The sequence below is a fragment of the Mus caroli genome, unplaced genomic scaffold (genome assembly GCF_978045245.1).
Source record: "Mus caroli unplaced genomic scaffold, Mus_caroli_1 scaffold_17, whole genome shotgun sequence".
NCBI lineage: Eukaryota > Metazoa > Chordata > Mammalia > Rodentia > Muridae > Mus > Mus caroli.
The window spans coordinates 34,860,076-34,874,552 of record NW_028227272.1 but is presented as its reverse complement, the minus strand read 5'-3'; the positions used below and the strand labels follow the sequence as shown (position 1 = coordinate 34,874,552).

General features: G+C 44.3%; 1 protein-coding gene across 1 annotated transcript in view; it reads right to left on the bottom strand.

Annotated features, from left to right (window-relative positions):
• The window catches only part of Fstl1 (follistatin like 1), a 53,512-nt gene extending 45,375 nt beyond the window's left edge, over positions 1-8,137 (bottom strand). Inside the window, exons 1-2 of the mRNA XM_021185316.3 lie at positions 7,970-8,137; positions 7,772-7,828 (exon numbers count right to left, since the gene is read on the bottom strand). Coding sequence (XP_021040975.2) covers positions 7,772-7,828; positions 7,970-8,137 — 225 coding nt within the window. The remainder of the gene's footprint in view (positions 1-7,771; positions 7,829-7,969) is intronic.
• Positions 8,138-14,477: the final 6,340 nt, after the last annotated feature.

Here is a 14,477-nt window from a genome sequence, read left to right as displayed (position 1 = left end):
ACACACACACACACACAAGAACACACACATGTGCCTGCAGTACAACATAGCTTTTGTCATATGTCATATAGTTCATCTGGCAATGGCCTGATTGGTCACAAATAGTGCCTGGCACACTATTTAAAGGACATACCAGGCATCATAAATTTAAACTTAATCCTGGAGCTAGTGTAATAGTTATTACTTCCAAACGAGGACATAAAAAGTCTGTGAGGAGATTACACGGAAATCTTTCAACCAAAGCAGAAAATGCAAATTTATAGGCTATATTTTGTACTCCAACTACCTAGAGAGTGTTCTATTAGCAAGTTACTGCCAGACGCTGTTAATGCAGAAGATGCTTTCTGTGATAGCAGCAGCTCTTCCAGTCTTAGCTAGGGCAAGGGTGCATTTCATTAGAGCAGCCAAGAGACGGCTCACTGCTGCATCCTCACTGATGGCCAGCGTGAAAGGGTTTGTTTTACTTAGTTACTTGGGCCTGAAACTTGTATATGGCTTCTCCTGAGACTCTCAACATCAGTTCCAGCAGCTCTTCTTCTCTCTGTTGTCTATGTCAGTCATACAGTCCTGAAGTCTCCCATCTAATTATCCTACTTTCAGTTAAAAATTGTCGGTGCTTGCCAAACTGAATTGAGTATTCCAGCAGAAATGACAAATAGCTTTCATCTCACACAGGGACTCTGACTGATTGCTAATGGCTACAAGGAGTGTTGTTGAATGAGATTTTCAAACCTCCTCTGAATTCTGTAGGAAAGAATTCTGTGATTGATTAGTCATGTCTGTCATGGGTAGGGGAATGTAGGAGCTGTACGCATGCTTTGTTCACACGAGCTCAGCAGGCCATTTACTCCAGTGTTGGCAGGTCTTATTTTCATTGCCTATGGTGTTTAATAAGATCATCACATATTACTACTGACGTGATCAATTCTCTGGAAGACACACTAGTTGTTGAACCTCACTTTCTATAGTGTCCATATTCCCTGTTACTCCTATTCTTTTTGATATTTCATCGTCAAGAGAATTCCTGTGACCATTTCCTTTTACAAGAAGAATTTATCCTCCTAATGTCACTTTAAAGAAAAAGTTAATGCTGGGCTTGGGAGATGGCTCAGTGGAAAAGCATTACCTGTACAAATCTGAGAAATGGAATCAGATGCTCAGAATACACATAAATGCTGGACAGGCATGGTGGTCTCCCTACAGCCCTGTACTTTGAAGGCAGAGACAGGAAACCCTTAGCGTAAGATCAATGTCTAGTCATATCTCTGAGCTCTGGGTGTAACTGAGATTCCTTGGCTAGAAAGGTGGAGAAGGATAGAGAAAGACATTCAACATCAACCTTGGGACTCCACATACATTTACATACATACCCATGACGCCCCATTAAGTATCCACACACATGTCAATATTGACCCTTACACATAGGTCACATGACCATACACATGAGAAAAAAGTTAGGATTGTGTTCTCATGCGACATGAAGCTAAGATACATTCAAAAAAGTTTAGAAAATACAGAAAAGACTGGAACAAAGAATAAAACTACCCCTATGGGCAAGGTTTTCCAATTCAGCCCAGAATGGTACCCATGGCTGTACCCTCCCTTCTTCAACTACATGTCTGGGTAGTTCTAATTTTACAGCTCTTCTAAATAACATGATTGGCATCTTATGGAGACTCTCCTTAAATGTAACAATTAGCTACACATCCAAATACTTATGTAACATCTAAATCACAAGACTCCTGGAGAGAATGAGTTAACCTTTTCACTGATTTGTAAAAATTTAGTATTGCTAAAACATAGACCTAAGAATCTGCCAAATGTCACTACACACCAAGATACTGACTAAAAACTCTCTCTTCACCAAGGAATGATGAAATGCATGCTGGAGCAAACCCTTTGACACACAGTTCCACTATGTGACTTTTCTGCCTTGAACTCAGAGCCTTTCTTCACCAGCTTCCTCTGTCTTCACTGGGGGAGTGGCTACCTGAGAATGTCCCGCTGTAAAAGGTCATCAAGCTACATATTATAGATGTATGGATTTTATTAACTTAGAGACAATTTGAGAGCTGGAGAGATGGCTCAGAGGTTAAGAGCACTTGTTCTTGTAGAAGACGCAGGTTTGATTCCCAGCACCCACATGGAAGATTACAACCATCTCTAAACTTCTGTTCCAGGGGCATATACCCTTTTCTGACCTCTAAAGGGAAAAAGTACACAAGACATACATGCAGGTAGAATATTCATAGACATAAAATAAAATAAATGAACCTTTAAAAACAAAAAGGGGATTTTCAAAATTATGGGAGAACCTATGTCAATATAACAGAAAAAATTCTTTTTGAAATTGGGTCTTACTATGTAGGTCTGGCTGGTCTAGAACTTTCTACGTTGACCAGGCTGTCCTTGAGTTCACTTGCTAATGATGTTATTCTAATCTAATATCATCTTTTAGCACTTGCTGCTCCTGACCCACCAGTAGGCTACAAGGAAAGAGCATAGAAATCAAGCCTTGCACAACATGCTGGATTCCTCAATGTGTATGCAGAGCATTCTTGACCTGGGCCAGGCACTGTTACCTGATGGAAACAGTGAAGGGAAGTTCTGGGCCCTTCGTGGCTCACTCTTGGAGAGAGCATCCTTGCCAAAGCCACAGAGTTTGGAGTTGGGCAACCTGGGAAGATGTATGTATTTAATCTCCAAGGTCACTCTTCATCTGACTTACAGAACTAACATACTTAATTTGTCCTAGTAATATAACAGCTGGTATTATTATGAAGTCAATAAAATAGATGATTGTTCAAAGTGTTCTTCTGCATGTCCAGTTATGTGAAGAGGAGAAAGAAAAAGAAACCATCACACCGGGCATGGTGGTGCACGCCTTTAATCCCAGCACATGGGAGGCAGAGGCAGGTGGATTTCTGAGTTCGAGGCCAGCCTGGTCTACAAAGTGAGTTCCAGGACAGCCAGGGCTATAAAGAAAAACCCTGTCTCGAAAAAAAAAAAAAAAGAAAGAAAGAAACCATCACATTTCCAATCCATCAATGTGGCCCTGGGTATTTACAGCTTATCTTTTATTTTTAATTCTTGTCCAGGCTTGTGCTGCTGTCTAGCCAACTTCCTTCTCCTCCTCCTCTTCCTCCTCCTCCTCTTCCTCCTCCTCCTCTTCCTCCTTCTCTTCCTCCTCCTCCTCTTCCTCTTCCTCCTCCTCTTCCTCCTCCCTCTTTTCCTCCTCCTCCTTCTTCTTTTTCCTCTCCTCCTCTTCCTCCTCCTTCTTCTAAATCTTATTTATTTACTTGATATATGATGAATACAGTGTTACTGTCTTCAGACACACCAGAAGAGGGCATCAGATCCCACTATAGATGGTTGTGAGCCACCATGTGGTTGCTGGGAATTGAACTCAGGACCTCTGGAAGAGCAATCAGTGCTCTTAACCTCTGAGCCATCTCTCCAGGCCCCCCGCCCCCCTCAACCACTTCTTATATCCTTATATCCAACTCAACCATAATCTCTACAGCCACTTCCTACTACAGCCTTTCAACATGTTGGCCCAAGCGTCCTGTGACCCAGTCCACTTCAGTAGGAACTATAATGCATCCACCTTCCAAAGACCTTGGAAGCAGCAGCACTCCCATCTGCCAGGTGCTTGCCCATCTGTTTTGGCTCTTCAGTGGTGTCTAGCTATGCTTCAACTTCTCAATTCCCAACGGCACCTTTAGAATCACAGCAAGTAGTTTATTTGCTACAGGATAAACAGGAGATCATTTTGCTAGCTAATGTGTAAGCTGCAAGTGCTCTTTCTGAAGCTGTAGTTGGGGGTGGGGGTGGGAGGTTTACTCTGTAGACTCATGAACAATTCTGTAGAATGCAGAGGCACTCCCAACCCTTCCCAGCCTGGCAGATACTAACCTAGTGGTTAACTACATGCACGTGAGGAGGTGTAAATGCCATTAAGCAGTGTGGCTTCCTAGGGACAAAGCCCTGACAGTCTGCTAGCATGGCATGCCTAACAGCTAAGCACAGCGCATCTGTCTGTGGAGCTGTTATTGCCTCTCCACACTACTGTCTCAAGAGACACACTCCCAGCTCATGGCTCAAGTGTGGATTCCTTGCTGGAATGAGTGATCTCCTCGGTAAATCTGTCCCTTGTATATGTAATTTATCATAATGAATTCCTAGACCCAGAATGCAGAGTAAAACTAAGCCAGGGTGCATAGGGGGACACCGGACACTTACTGACATTGTCCTCTTGAAGCTGGCAGTTGGGCTGTGTGTCTCCTCTAGCCTGTCATGTCAGAGGAACTAAATTACACTCCTCAAGACTCCCAGGGCACACAAAGTTATACCTGGAATTGTCTATACTACCCTTGGTCCCCCAATTGCATAACCCCCCCAATAGTGGTCATTTCAGTAGAAGGGGCATGGAAAGAGAGAGCAGGCCAAGGGATGAATGTTAGTAGAAGCCTTCCCTCTGCTGCTGCCCCAACTAGAGCCTAGTCCTGTCCAATATGTGTATATCTAGAGCTGTGTGCAGAGCTCTGAAGAGCATGTGGGTGTGTGCTCACATGGGTGGGGCATTATTGTGATGGAGGCTGGCTGCAGGGACATCCTGGAGGTAAAGTAGAGAAACTACAAAGGGAACAAACAGCTGTAGTGTTACTCTGAGGTGGCAAGAATAAGAGCATTGAAAATACACGGAAACAATGTAATACTTGCCCTTAGTGAGACTTAGTAGCAGTTTCTCATATCCAACCAAAGAGAATTTATACACTAGCATTAAGAACATCACAGCCACCCTTACCCAAGAAGGAACAGCTCTGCTTCTGAAAGCTGACTCCAAAAGCTTTGGGCTTTTTCAAAAACCAACAGAATTTGTAAAACAATCGTAGCTTTTTAAAAAAGTGAAATAAATGAAATAAATCTTTGGGTTTGATTATTAAAGCAAAGAGCACCAAGAAAATTCTCTGTATCTTCTATGCCTCTCTCTCTCTCTCTCTCTCTCTCTCTCTCTCTCTCTCAGAATTCAACAATATTTGCACAACGTAGCAGATTTAAATTTTGCTAAAATGGACTCATGCCAAAAGACTAGAAATACCATACTTGAGTGTTTGCTGAATGTTCTTATAGTTAACAAGGAAAAAAACCCTCCACTGCAAGCATCATTAACTGCAACTATAGTGTATAAAATGTATTCCAAGTCACGTCTCCCACGGAGAGGGTTAATTTACTTTTTTCACCCATGAGTAAAGATGTAGTATTTAGCATGTGCATTAAAACTTGCCAAGTGTTATCTGGAAGGGCAGGCACCAAAGGCTTGGTTGATTAAAAGATAATAATCCTTAGGACAGTGAAGTTATGAAATGTGCGGTTATGGCTCTTGCCTGGGATCCCTCTTCACTGTCCGTGTGTCCTGACTTCACGGCCTCTCTTCTGCACCAGCTCCCCTGGTTTTCATGCCTCAGCACTTTGCCTCTTTGTCTGCAGGTTTTTCCTGGGAACTGAATGTTCTTCCATAGAGCTCCAGCGGGAAATTGCAGTGAGGGGCCCTTCCTACCTGGAGTGAGCTGTTCTCTGCTGTGCAGTGGGATGAGGAGGCTGGAGTGAGGAGTAGGTTACCTAGAACAGATCCCAGACCTTGGGACTCACAGTCTCGTGCTGACGAGACACAGAGTCCTGACTTCTGCAAACGGTTCTGTCTTTTCACAAAGTGGTTGGCAATTCCTAAGCTGGTTGTGAAATTAACCAAGAATTCACTTCATCTATCACAGAAGAGTAGCTCTCTTTTTATTGACTGACTAATTATTTTTTGTTTGGTTTCTCTGTGTAGCCCTGACTGTCCTGGAACTCTTTGTAGACCAGGCTAGTTTCGAACTCACAGAGATCCATCTGCCTCCGCCTCCTGAGTGCTGGGAACAAAGGCATGTGTCACCACTGCCTGGCTATTTTATCATCATCTTAATCATCAGGGTCTCACTGTGTAGCCCTAGCTGTTCTGAAACTCACTAGGTAGACTAGGCTGGCTTTGAACTCACAAAGCTCTACCTGCCTTTGCTTCTAATGTGTTGGAATTAAAGGTGAGAGCCACTGGCTAACAGTGTTGAGGGCCATCACAAGGATGGAGGAGCATTCTTTAACCAGGGTTAAAAAACGGAGGCTATTTCCGCCACTCAAAGAAAATGGCTGAGGAGCAAACGGGGCTCAAGGTGTATCTGAAAGGTAGAGGGAGCTGGTCATATACTGATCTACTTCCAAAGCTAATCAGTTGTCTGAGCATGGGCCATTTAATGCGTTTCCTTAACTTTGTTCCCTGCTCTGTAAAATGGAACTAACAAAGCCCAACTCACAGGGCTGAAAGGCTTTAAAAGAAGTGGTAGAAGTGATCCGAGCAGACACAAAACACTTGGTAAAATTCTAAGCCCTCATGTTTGTAAGCCGGCCAGGTAGTGATGAACTGTCTGGAGTCTAGAGCCAGATGGCTTGAGTTTGCATCTTGCCCTCACTATTATAACTTATTTTGTAAGTTGCACAAACTTCTCTGACTCAGTTCCCCTATGATTAAAGTAGAATCTTAATACAAGTGGTAGCTACCTAATAAATACTTGCTGCTTTTATTTCTCTAGAAATAAAAATAAACTGCTTCTAGCTCAATCAATGATACAGTGAATTAAAGGAACACACACCAGTACAGTGTGTGTGTGTTTAAAGTCCTGAAGACTGTGTGCATTTATTAATTCTGGGATTGACTCAAGCTGTGATGCAAAGGGTGGGGCTAAACTGTAAAGTGAAAGAAAAACTCTGAGGGGCTATAAACCACCCACCAGGGAGCTATTTCTTTTGTAATGTGCATTCCATTTCTTCTCTCTCATGCGTTTTAATTCTTTCCACATTTCCTGCCACAATTATCAAATGTTTAGTTTCTGACCTCACTTTTCTGGAGACTGGAGCCCAGGGAATTTAGAATTGTTTATTTTCTGTCCCTAAACCTTTGAGTTAATGGAGGGGCTTGTGCCATAGGGTTTGTTGGTTTGTTTGTAGTGTCTCAGGAAGGTCACTGGAGTTGAAAAGAAAACATGAGAGAGAGAGAGAGAGAGAGAGAGAGAGAGAGAGAGAGAGAGAGAAAGAGAGAGAGACTCTACATGTTTTAACTGGAAACCAGAGGCCCCCAAAGGGTAGAGCCGCAGATTCCTGCATTTGCTCAACCGAGTTTAAGGGGAAATTTGGATTATAAAAGGCTCTTATGGGGCCCAGATAATAACAACGACAACAACAAAAATCCAGGACATTTTACAAAGAAGAAAATGCATTTCAGGAAATCTCAATTCACTCTATGAAGGAGAAAGGAAATTTCATTTTGCTGTTAAAAAAAAAAAATCTTTTAAGTCCCCCCCACCCCCACCCCGCTAGGAAAGACTTGGAAAGAAAAAGTCCGTAACTATTCTCTGTTTCCTCTGAAGTGAACAGAACTCAAGGCGCCTTTTTGAACTCTGCGGCTGCTCTGGCCGCCGCCTCTGCTCCTATCCACCCAGTCTGTCCTCTCTCCCCACTCCCCAGCCTCCCTCCATATTAGGCGTGGTGGGGCTCCAGCTTATGGCCCAAACTATTTCAAGAATTGAGATCTAAGTTTGTTAGGTAGAATTTCTGCTACTAGCGTGCCAGAATCCCACTCCATCGAAAGGCTGGGGGACCTTCAGTCCCACCCCCAGAGAGCATCCCTAGAGTGCACACTCGACCGCTGGGGCGCAAACCCCAGAGACCGGTCACCTACCTCGCCGTGGACCAGGGCGATGGTCACCAGCGAGAGCGCCAGCCAGCGTTTCCACATCTGCGGAAGAGAGAAAAGGGTGAGAGTGAAGGCGCTGGGCCCCGCTCAGACCCTAGAAACTTCTTCGGGTCCCACAGATTCATCCCCCTCCTCCCAGCACCCTCGGTGCCCGCAGCGGCCCGGCCTCTGCACCGCGCTCACCGTGCTCGGGTCCGGGACTCCGGAGGACACTGGGCAGGGTGGCGGCAGCGAGTTAGAGGCGAAGGTGGGAGCGTCGCTTATCACCAGGCTCCGAGGAAGTACGACCTGGGCTCGCCGCCCCTTAAGACCCCTCCTTCCCCGCCCGCCGGCCCCCCAGCTCCTCCCCATTCTCCTCCCCTTCTGCAGCGCTGCCCCCGCGGCTCCCGCTGCGCTCCCTCCTCCCGGCCCCCGCCAGTAGCCCAGGAGCGTCCATGCACCGCAGGCATCCCCGTCCTCTCCTAGACCCCAACCAAGAATCTTCAGATATCTCAAGAGAAGGCACTGGGTGTCCGTGTCTCAGGGGACCCTGAAACAAAGGCGGGGGAAATCACAGAAACCCCACGCCCGGGAGGGGCGCTGGCCTGCGGCAGCGGGGGGCGGGAGTGGGTAACAGAAGGAACTCGCTGAGGACTGCAGTGACAACCAGATGGACAGCACAGTGGGCATCCATGCCAGGGTTGGGACTCGAACCTAAGCATCCCAAAGCCACCCTTCATTGTTGAAAGGGGAAAGGGAGAGTAGAGGATGTGAGGGTATTACTACAGCCCAAGAAGAAAGCAGGAACGGGAGCCCAAGATGGGCTGGTGAGCAGAAAGCTACTTTGCGTTCAACTGTGGGCGTACTAGGGAGAGGGGGCAAGTGCCCTGCTCTGCCGCGTTTTTTATGTTTCCCTCCAATCCAGGAGCTCTAATCCCTCTCCATCTCACCAATCTCCCGTTACACCTTGGCCATTTCTGGAAAAGTCCCTCTTTGAGCCTCTGATCTCCACCAATGTTTCTTTCCCCAGAGGTCTTCAAAGGTGTGCCTCCTCTATAATAAGAGTGCTGATCCTCTATCTCTTTCCTGCCCTGGCTTCCCTATCTCTGGTGGCCAAGAATAAATCTCTGCGTGACACATTTCAGACCCAACCTCTGGTTGCCGACTCCCACTTTCCACCTGCTCAGGCGTCGCCCATTACTTCTTTTCAGGCAGGCCTCCAACCTTCCTGTACTTTTCCCATAGGAGGGCTGTCACCATAGCCTAAGCGGTTTCTCACAGATAACTCCTATGCAGCCCTTCAGTTCTGTGCCCAGGTCTACTCTGTTATTGCGGACTCTCAGTCCTCACTCAGAAACTCACGAAGCCGCCACTGGAAGCGGATTGATCCAGGCATACCCATTCTTGACAGCACCGAAAACTAACAGCCATGTTCTTTCGCTCTGGGGTTTGGACACTACCGTGTCACTTCTTCATCCACTGAGAAACTTCATCCACGTTCTTCTCCCACAGCAAATCCAACCTTTCTGCCTTCCTTGTAAGCACGCCATTACACCCCGTGGCCGAACCTGATCGTCTTCTCTTCACCTTCTTTACCACATACCCCGATGCTCTCATCATACCAGGTTTCATGGTGTGCTCTGAACTTGTCTTAGTTTATCTTCTACCGCGGTCTGCTGAATACCTACAGCTGAAGGTTTCAAAATTATGCCTAAATTCCACACTGAGATAGCCCGAGTGCTACACAGATGGAAACCAAAATGTAAACTCTGTTATGGGTCATATTGGAATGTTGACCATGGCTTTAAAACCGCAGGGGCTGCCATGGGTCTGCTACTGCTGAACCCCAGAATCAAACACACCCCATAGGTACAGGGAGAGTTGGAAAACCTGCTTGTGTAAAAATCAGCTGCATGAAAAAGCAAAATTAGTGAATAAAAATAAATAAATAAATAAATAGTCACCGTCCTCTATACTTAAGAGGGGTGTGCTAGTTAGTTTTGATTGTTGAGTTGACATAGCCTGAAGCTAAGAGAAGAATTGCCTATTAGATGGGCCTATGTCTGTGGAGGCATTGACTTGATAGTTGATGTTGGAGGACCTAGCCCACCGTGGGTGGTGCCATTCTGTAGGCACCTGGTCCTGGGCTAGAAAGCTAGCTATGCATGAGCCTGTAAGCAGCATCCCTCCCAGATTTCTGCTCGAAGTTCCCACTTGGAGATCTTTCTGCCCCGACTCTCCTCAGTGATGGACTGTGACCTCTGAGATGAAATACACTCCTACTAAGTTGCTTTTGGTCGATGTCTTTTATCACAGCAACAGAAAGGAAAATAGAACACACAGAGAATGGTACATTCTTTGAAGCTCACCAGTCAGGTGTTGCATGCCTTCCTATTTGTTGGATCAAGATGAACAGAGTATAAATGGCCCCCATTGGCTACCCTGCCTGTCATTGTGCTAGGTTTGAAGAAATGAGCTTGGATGTACTAAGGTTTGCTTCTGTCCTCTAATAACAACATTGTGTGCCCTCAAAACTTCCTGTGTTTTTCCCATAGGAGAGCTGTCACCATAGCCTAAGTGGTTTCTCACAGATATCTCCTGCTTACAAGGAGGCCGTTTCTCTACCGAAACGGCCTTGATTGCTTTCAGAACTGAAAATGAGTTTCTCGGTATCTCTTGCTTGCCTTTTTCTTGACAACAGCTTGGGGGTAGTAGAAAGTACTTAAGTTTGAAGTCAAAACCAACTTGGCTTTCTACACTGGCATTGCACTTACCAGCTGCTTACTTTTGCCCTCTCCAAGCCTAGGTTCTAGCATCTGACAAATGGCAGTCATGATGCCCTTCAGGGGCCAGTGCAATTTAAAGTGGCAGGTTGTAAAAAGTGTCTGGCAGACAGAAAGCAGGGTTCTATAAAGGGTAGAACCATTATTATTTTATCGATCTGCCTTGCATCTAAATGGTAGCCAGTACTATGTGCCAGGGATACGAGAGCTTGCAACATGCCATATTTTTAGGTAACTGCTACAAGACACTGAAAGCTTTTTAAAGTGATTTCCATCTTCTGATAAGAAAACTGAAGATCAGAAATACTCAGATATTTTTCCCAACAAAATGTTTTGGTGTTTTATTGTACACTATTATTCTCTGTTTAATACTTAGGACATAATTCTTCTTGATTCAAAGTATAGCTATATAATCAACAAACAGAGACAAAAGAGATAAAAGTAACATTAAAACTAACTATAAGAGGGAGTTGGGTTTGATGAGGGATATTTTCCATTGTGAGTGATAGATATTTATTTAAGTGTCTTCTCTATAGAAGCCAATTTGAATAAGTAGCTGTGACGTCGCCTGGGATTTATTGACTTCATGTAGCTGAGAAGTGCTGGGACAAAGGCTGGATTTAGGGACTCTTCTTCAAGGAGCTCGCCCGTGTCCCCAGGACCTATGTCTTACTTTTTTTTTTTTTTTAACTTTCAGCAGTCATTTCTTTCCCAGGATTTACCGGGTGCTTCCTGAGAGCTACAGTCTGTGTTCTCAGGGTGAGAAACTGACCCTAGAGGGCTAATGTAGATGAGGGAGTTAGCCATTTTCTGGAGATGTCATAGACATCTTAAGATATGTTTTTAAAATCCAAGTAGAGTTTTTTTCTTTTTCCCCTCTCTCTCTCCTTCCTTCCTTCCTTCCTTCCTTCCTTCCTTCCTTCCTTCCTTCCTTCCTTCCTTCCTTCCTTCCTTCCTTCTTCTCTCTCTCTCTCTTCCTTCCTTTCTTTCTTTCTTTCTTTCTTTCTTTCTTTCTTTCTTTCTTTCTTTCTTTCTTTCTCTCTCTCTCTCTCTCTCTCTCTCTCTCTCTCTCTCTCTCTCTCTCTCTCTTTCCAGAGTCCCACTCTTTGGCCTTAACCAGGCAATCCTCTTATTTTACCCTCCCCAGTACTGGGATTTCATGTGGGAACCACCCAGCTCCAAAATGATTTTCCTTGTGTCTACTTAACTGATCACTGTGACTGGGGGAATCAGCTGACTTAGACGAATGGGGACCAAACCTTAGATCCATCTAAAAACCAGGCTGATTGTGTCTAGAGGTTTAGGGACTGGCTGCTCAGAGTAGTTGTGAGTCCACAGCTTGGACTGGGTGGGAATTCTGCTCTGAGCTGGTAGGACGGACAAGAGCTAGTTCCCTATAATCGTCTATGATGTCCTACAACAAGATCTACTTGCAGTATTATTTGGTTTAAACTAGATTAGCTGCCATTTCAGCTAAAAAACTAAACCAACCAACCAACCAACCAACCAAACAAACAAACAAAACACAAGAGATTTGAGTTGAAGGGAAAGCTTTTTCCTAGAAAAGCTTAGCAAAGCCGAGTTGACATTGCTCCTACTTTTGAAAGCGTTCACTGTCTGCCACACTAGCACGGTGAAAGTAATGGCGATCAGATCTGATAAGTTGATCAAGACTTCAAACGTAATGGTAAACCTATTTCAAATGCAGAGATTAGAGTTGATTTAACTCAGTGGCGATGCGTGTGCGTTGTTACTAGTGAAACCCTGATCTTACGTGTCTTGGAGTAGTGGTTAAATGCTTAGGACCTTTAGAACCTGGTTATCCAGACAAAGGGCAAACCTACTGTGTTCTTTCTCTTCAGTGATGTTTAAAGACATGTGCTAGTCAATACAATGCTTTAGAGAATTTCACTTAGTTTAGAGTCTTACAAAATACTTACCTTTGGTGGGGGAAGGTATCTCCCAGTTTTATTCAACAATGATAGAAGGGCTCAGAGGCAGCTCAGTTGGCTAGCTTGCCCATACCAGCTGGTGGACCTGTGTTAGAGTCTCAGAACTCATGTAAAAACAGCTGGGCATGGTGGCACAACCCCGTGCTTGTGAGGCAGAGAGAGGTGGGTCTCTGGGGCTCACCAGCAAGCAGGCTGGCCGACTTCATGAATTTCAGGTCAGGGAGAGACCTGAGGTTATCCTCTGGACTCTACACGAATTCACACACATGCATGCCTACTCACAGCCACGCACACCTACACATATGCGCATACACACATACATATAGTAGAAATAATTAAATGAAGAACAACGTGGTGAGAAGATAGAGTGCCTTCTTTGGTCCCATGCCTTCGGGTTTTACATAAGCAGATTCTACTAACCACGAATAGAGAGATTTAGGGAAATGTTTGTGTTGGTAATGAACACACTACAACTTCTCATCCTTGTCACTGTTCCCTAAACAATGCTGGTTAGTGGCCAGTGGCAGTATTTACATTTTATCAAGTACTATAAGCAATATAGGTATGATTTGAAGTATATGGGAGTGAATAAAATATGATATATGTAAACACTGCCCCATTTTACATAAGGAACTAATTATCCACACACTGTGGACACTTCAGAGGTACCCTGGAAACACTTCTGCAGGATAACAAGGGTTGACTGTATACAAATTGCTGTAGAGAATCATAAAGAAATGAAAACAATGATGGTTGATATTACAGCAAATTAGACCTTGTGGGAGACCTGATGCAAAGTGAACAAAAACGCAGCTTTCTCAAATTCTGAGATCGTTACATTGGGTACATCCAGGCTCAGGAACACAATCTGCAAAGCATTGTGTTTTGATGAGCTACTAAGGATAGCAATAACAGAATAGATATATTCTTAATAATACATTGCATCTTTAATGGAAACAGCATTTTCTGCAGCAACTATGGGAATGAAGCCACACTAGGGAGGAAGAATGCATCCCAGGAAGGGACTATAGCCAGGCTCATCCTTGAATCCTTCACTGCAGTATTCATGGAAGAGAGACTCAGAGAAGATCCTGAAACTGGGGCTGCATGGCACGTGACATAAGTCACTGATGCGATTAATCTGACAAATCTTATACATCGCCGCACAGCGAACTATTTGTAATACTTAGTAATGACATGAGAAGTGACTGGAAATTTCTTATCCCTACTGATTCTCCCAGATGATCTTGGGACAGAGGCTTTAGATGTTGTTAAACTTGAAATTCTGCATCGCTATTTGACAAAGAGACAGCTGTTCCCAATTTGTTATTGTCTATTTATGTGTCCGCACGATACTTCTTATCAGATGAAAATAAATCCACACACAATCCATCACTTCAGGATAGAGAACAATGCTAATAAGGACTGCCAGAGAACAATTGCTTTGGAAAAGAAATATGGAGAAATATTTTGAAATTGAATTCTTGGATGTGTCTTACTAATTAGGTGATTTTTGTCTGCATTAAGACTTTTATAGATGCATCTTTTAAAACAAAACAAAACAAAACAAAACTCTGGCACACTCTTTTAAGTGGTTTATTTACCCTTTGGATAAAAATATAAAAATGCAACAACTTTTAATTAAGTTGAAGAATGAATAATTTATAGGGAAATTTACTCACTAAAGTTCCACAAAAACCTTTGCAAGACTGACTCCTAGGACTGAGATTTGGAGGCTCGAGCTTGGGGGCTGAACTGGTGGCATCCGTCTTCATGCAGATCCGAGTTTGTGAGAGTATTCATCCTGGAGGGTCACCATAATAGGCCATTGTGGAAGGAGATGGTATTAACCACTCAAGCTATAATTCCAGAATGCAGATGGGCTGGTTGTTCTGATATGTCACTCCTAAGCTTACACACTGTCCCTTTCCTCACGGCCCTCAAGTTACCTTTGGCTTTGTGTCTGTCCCTCTCCTT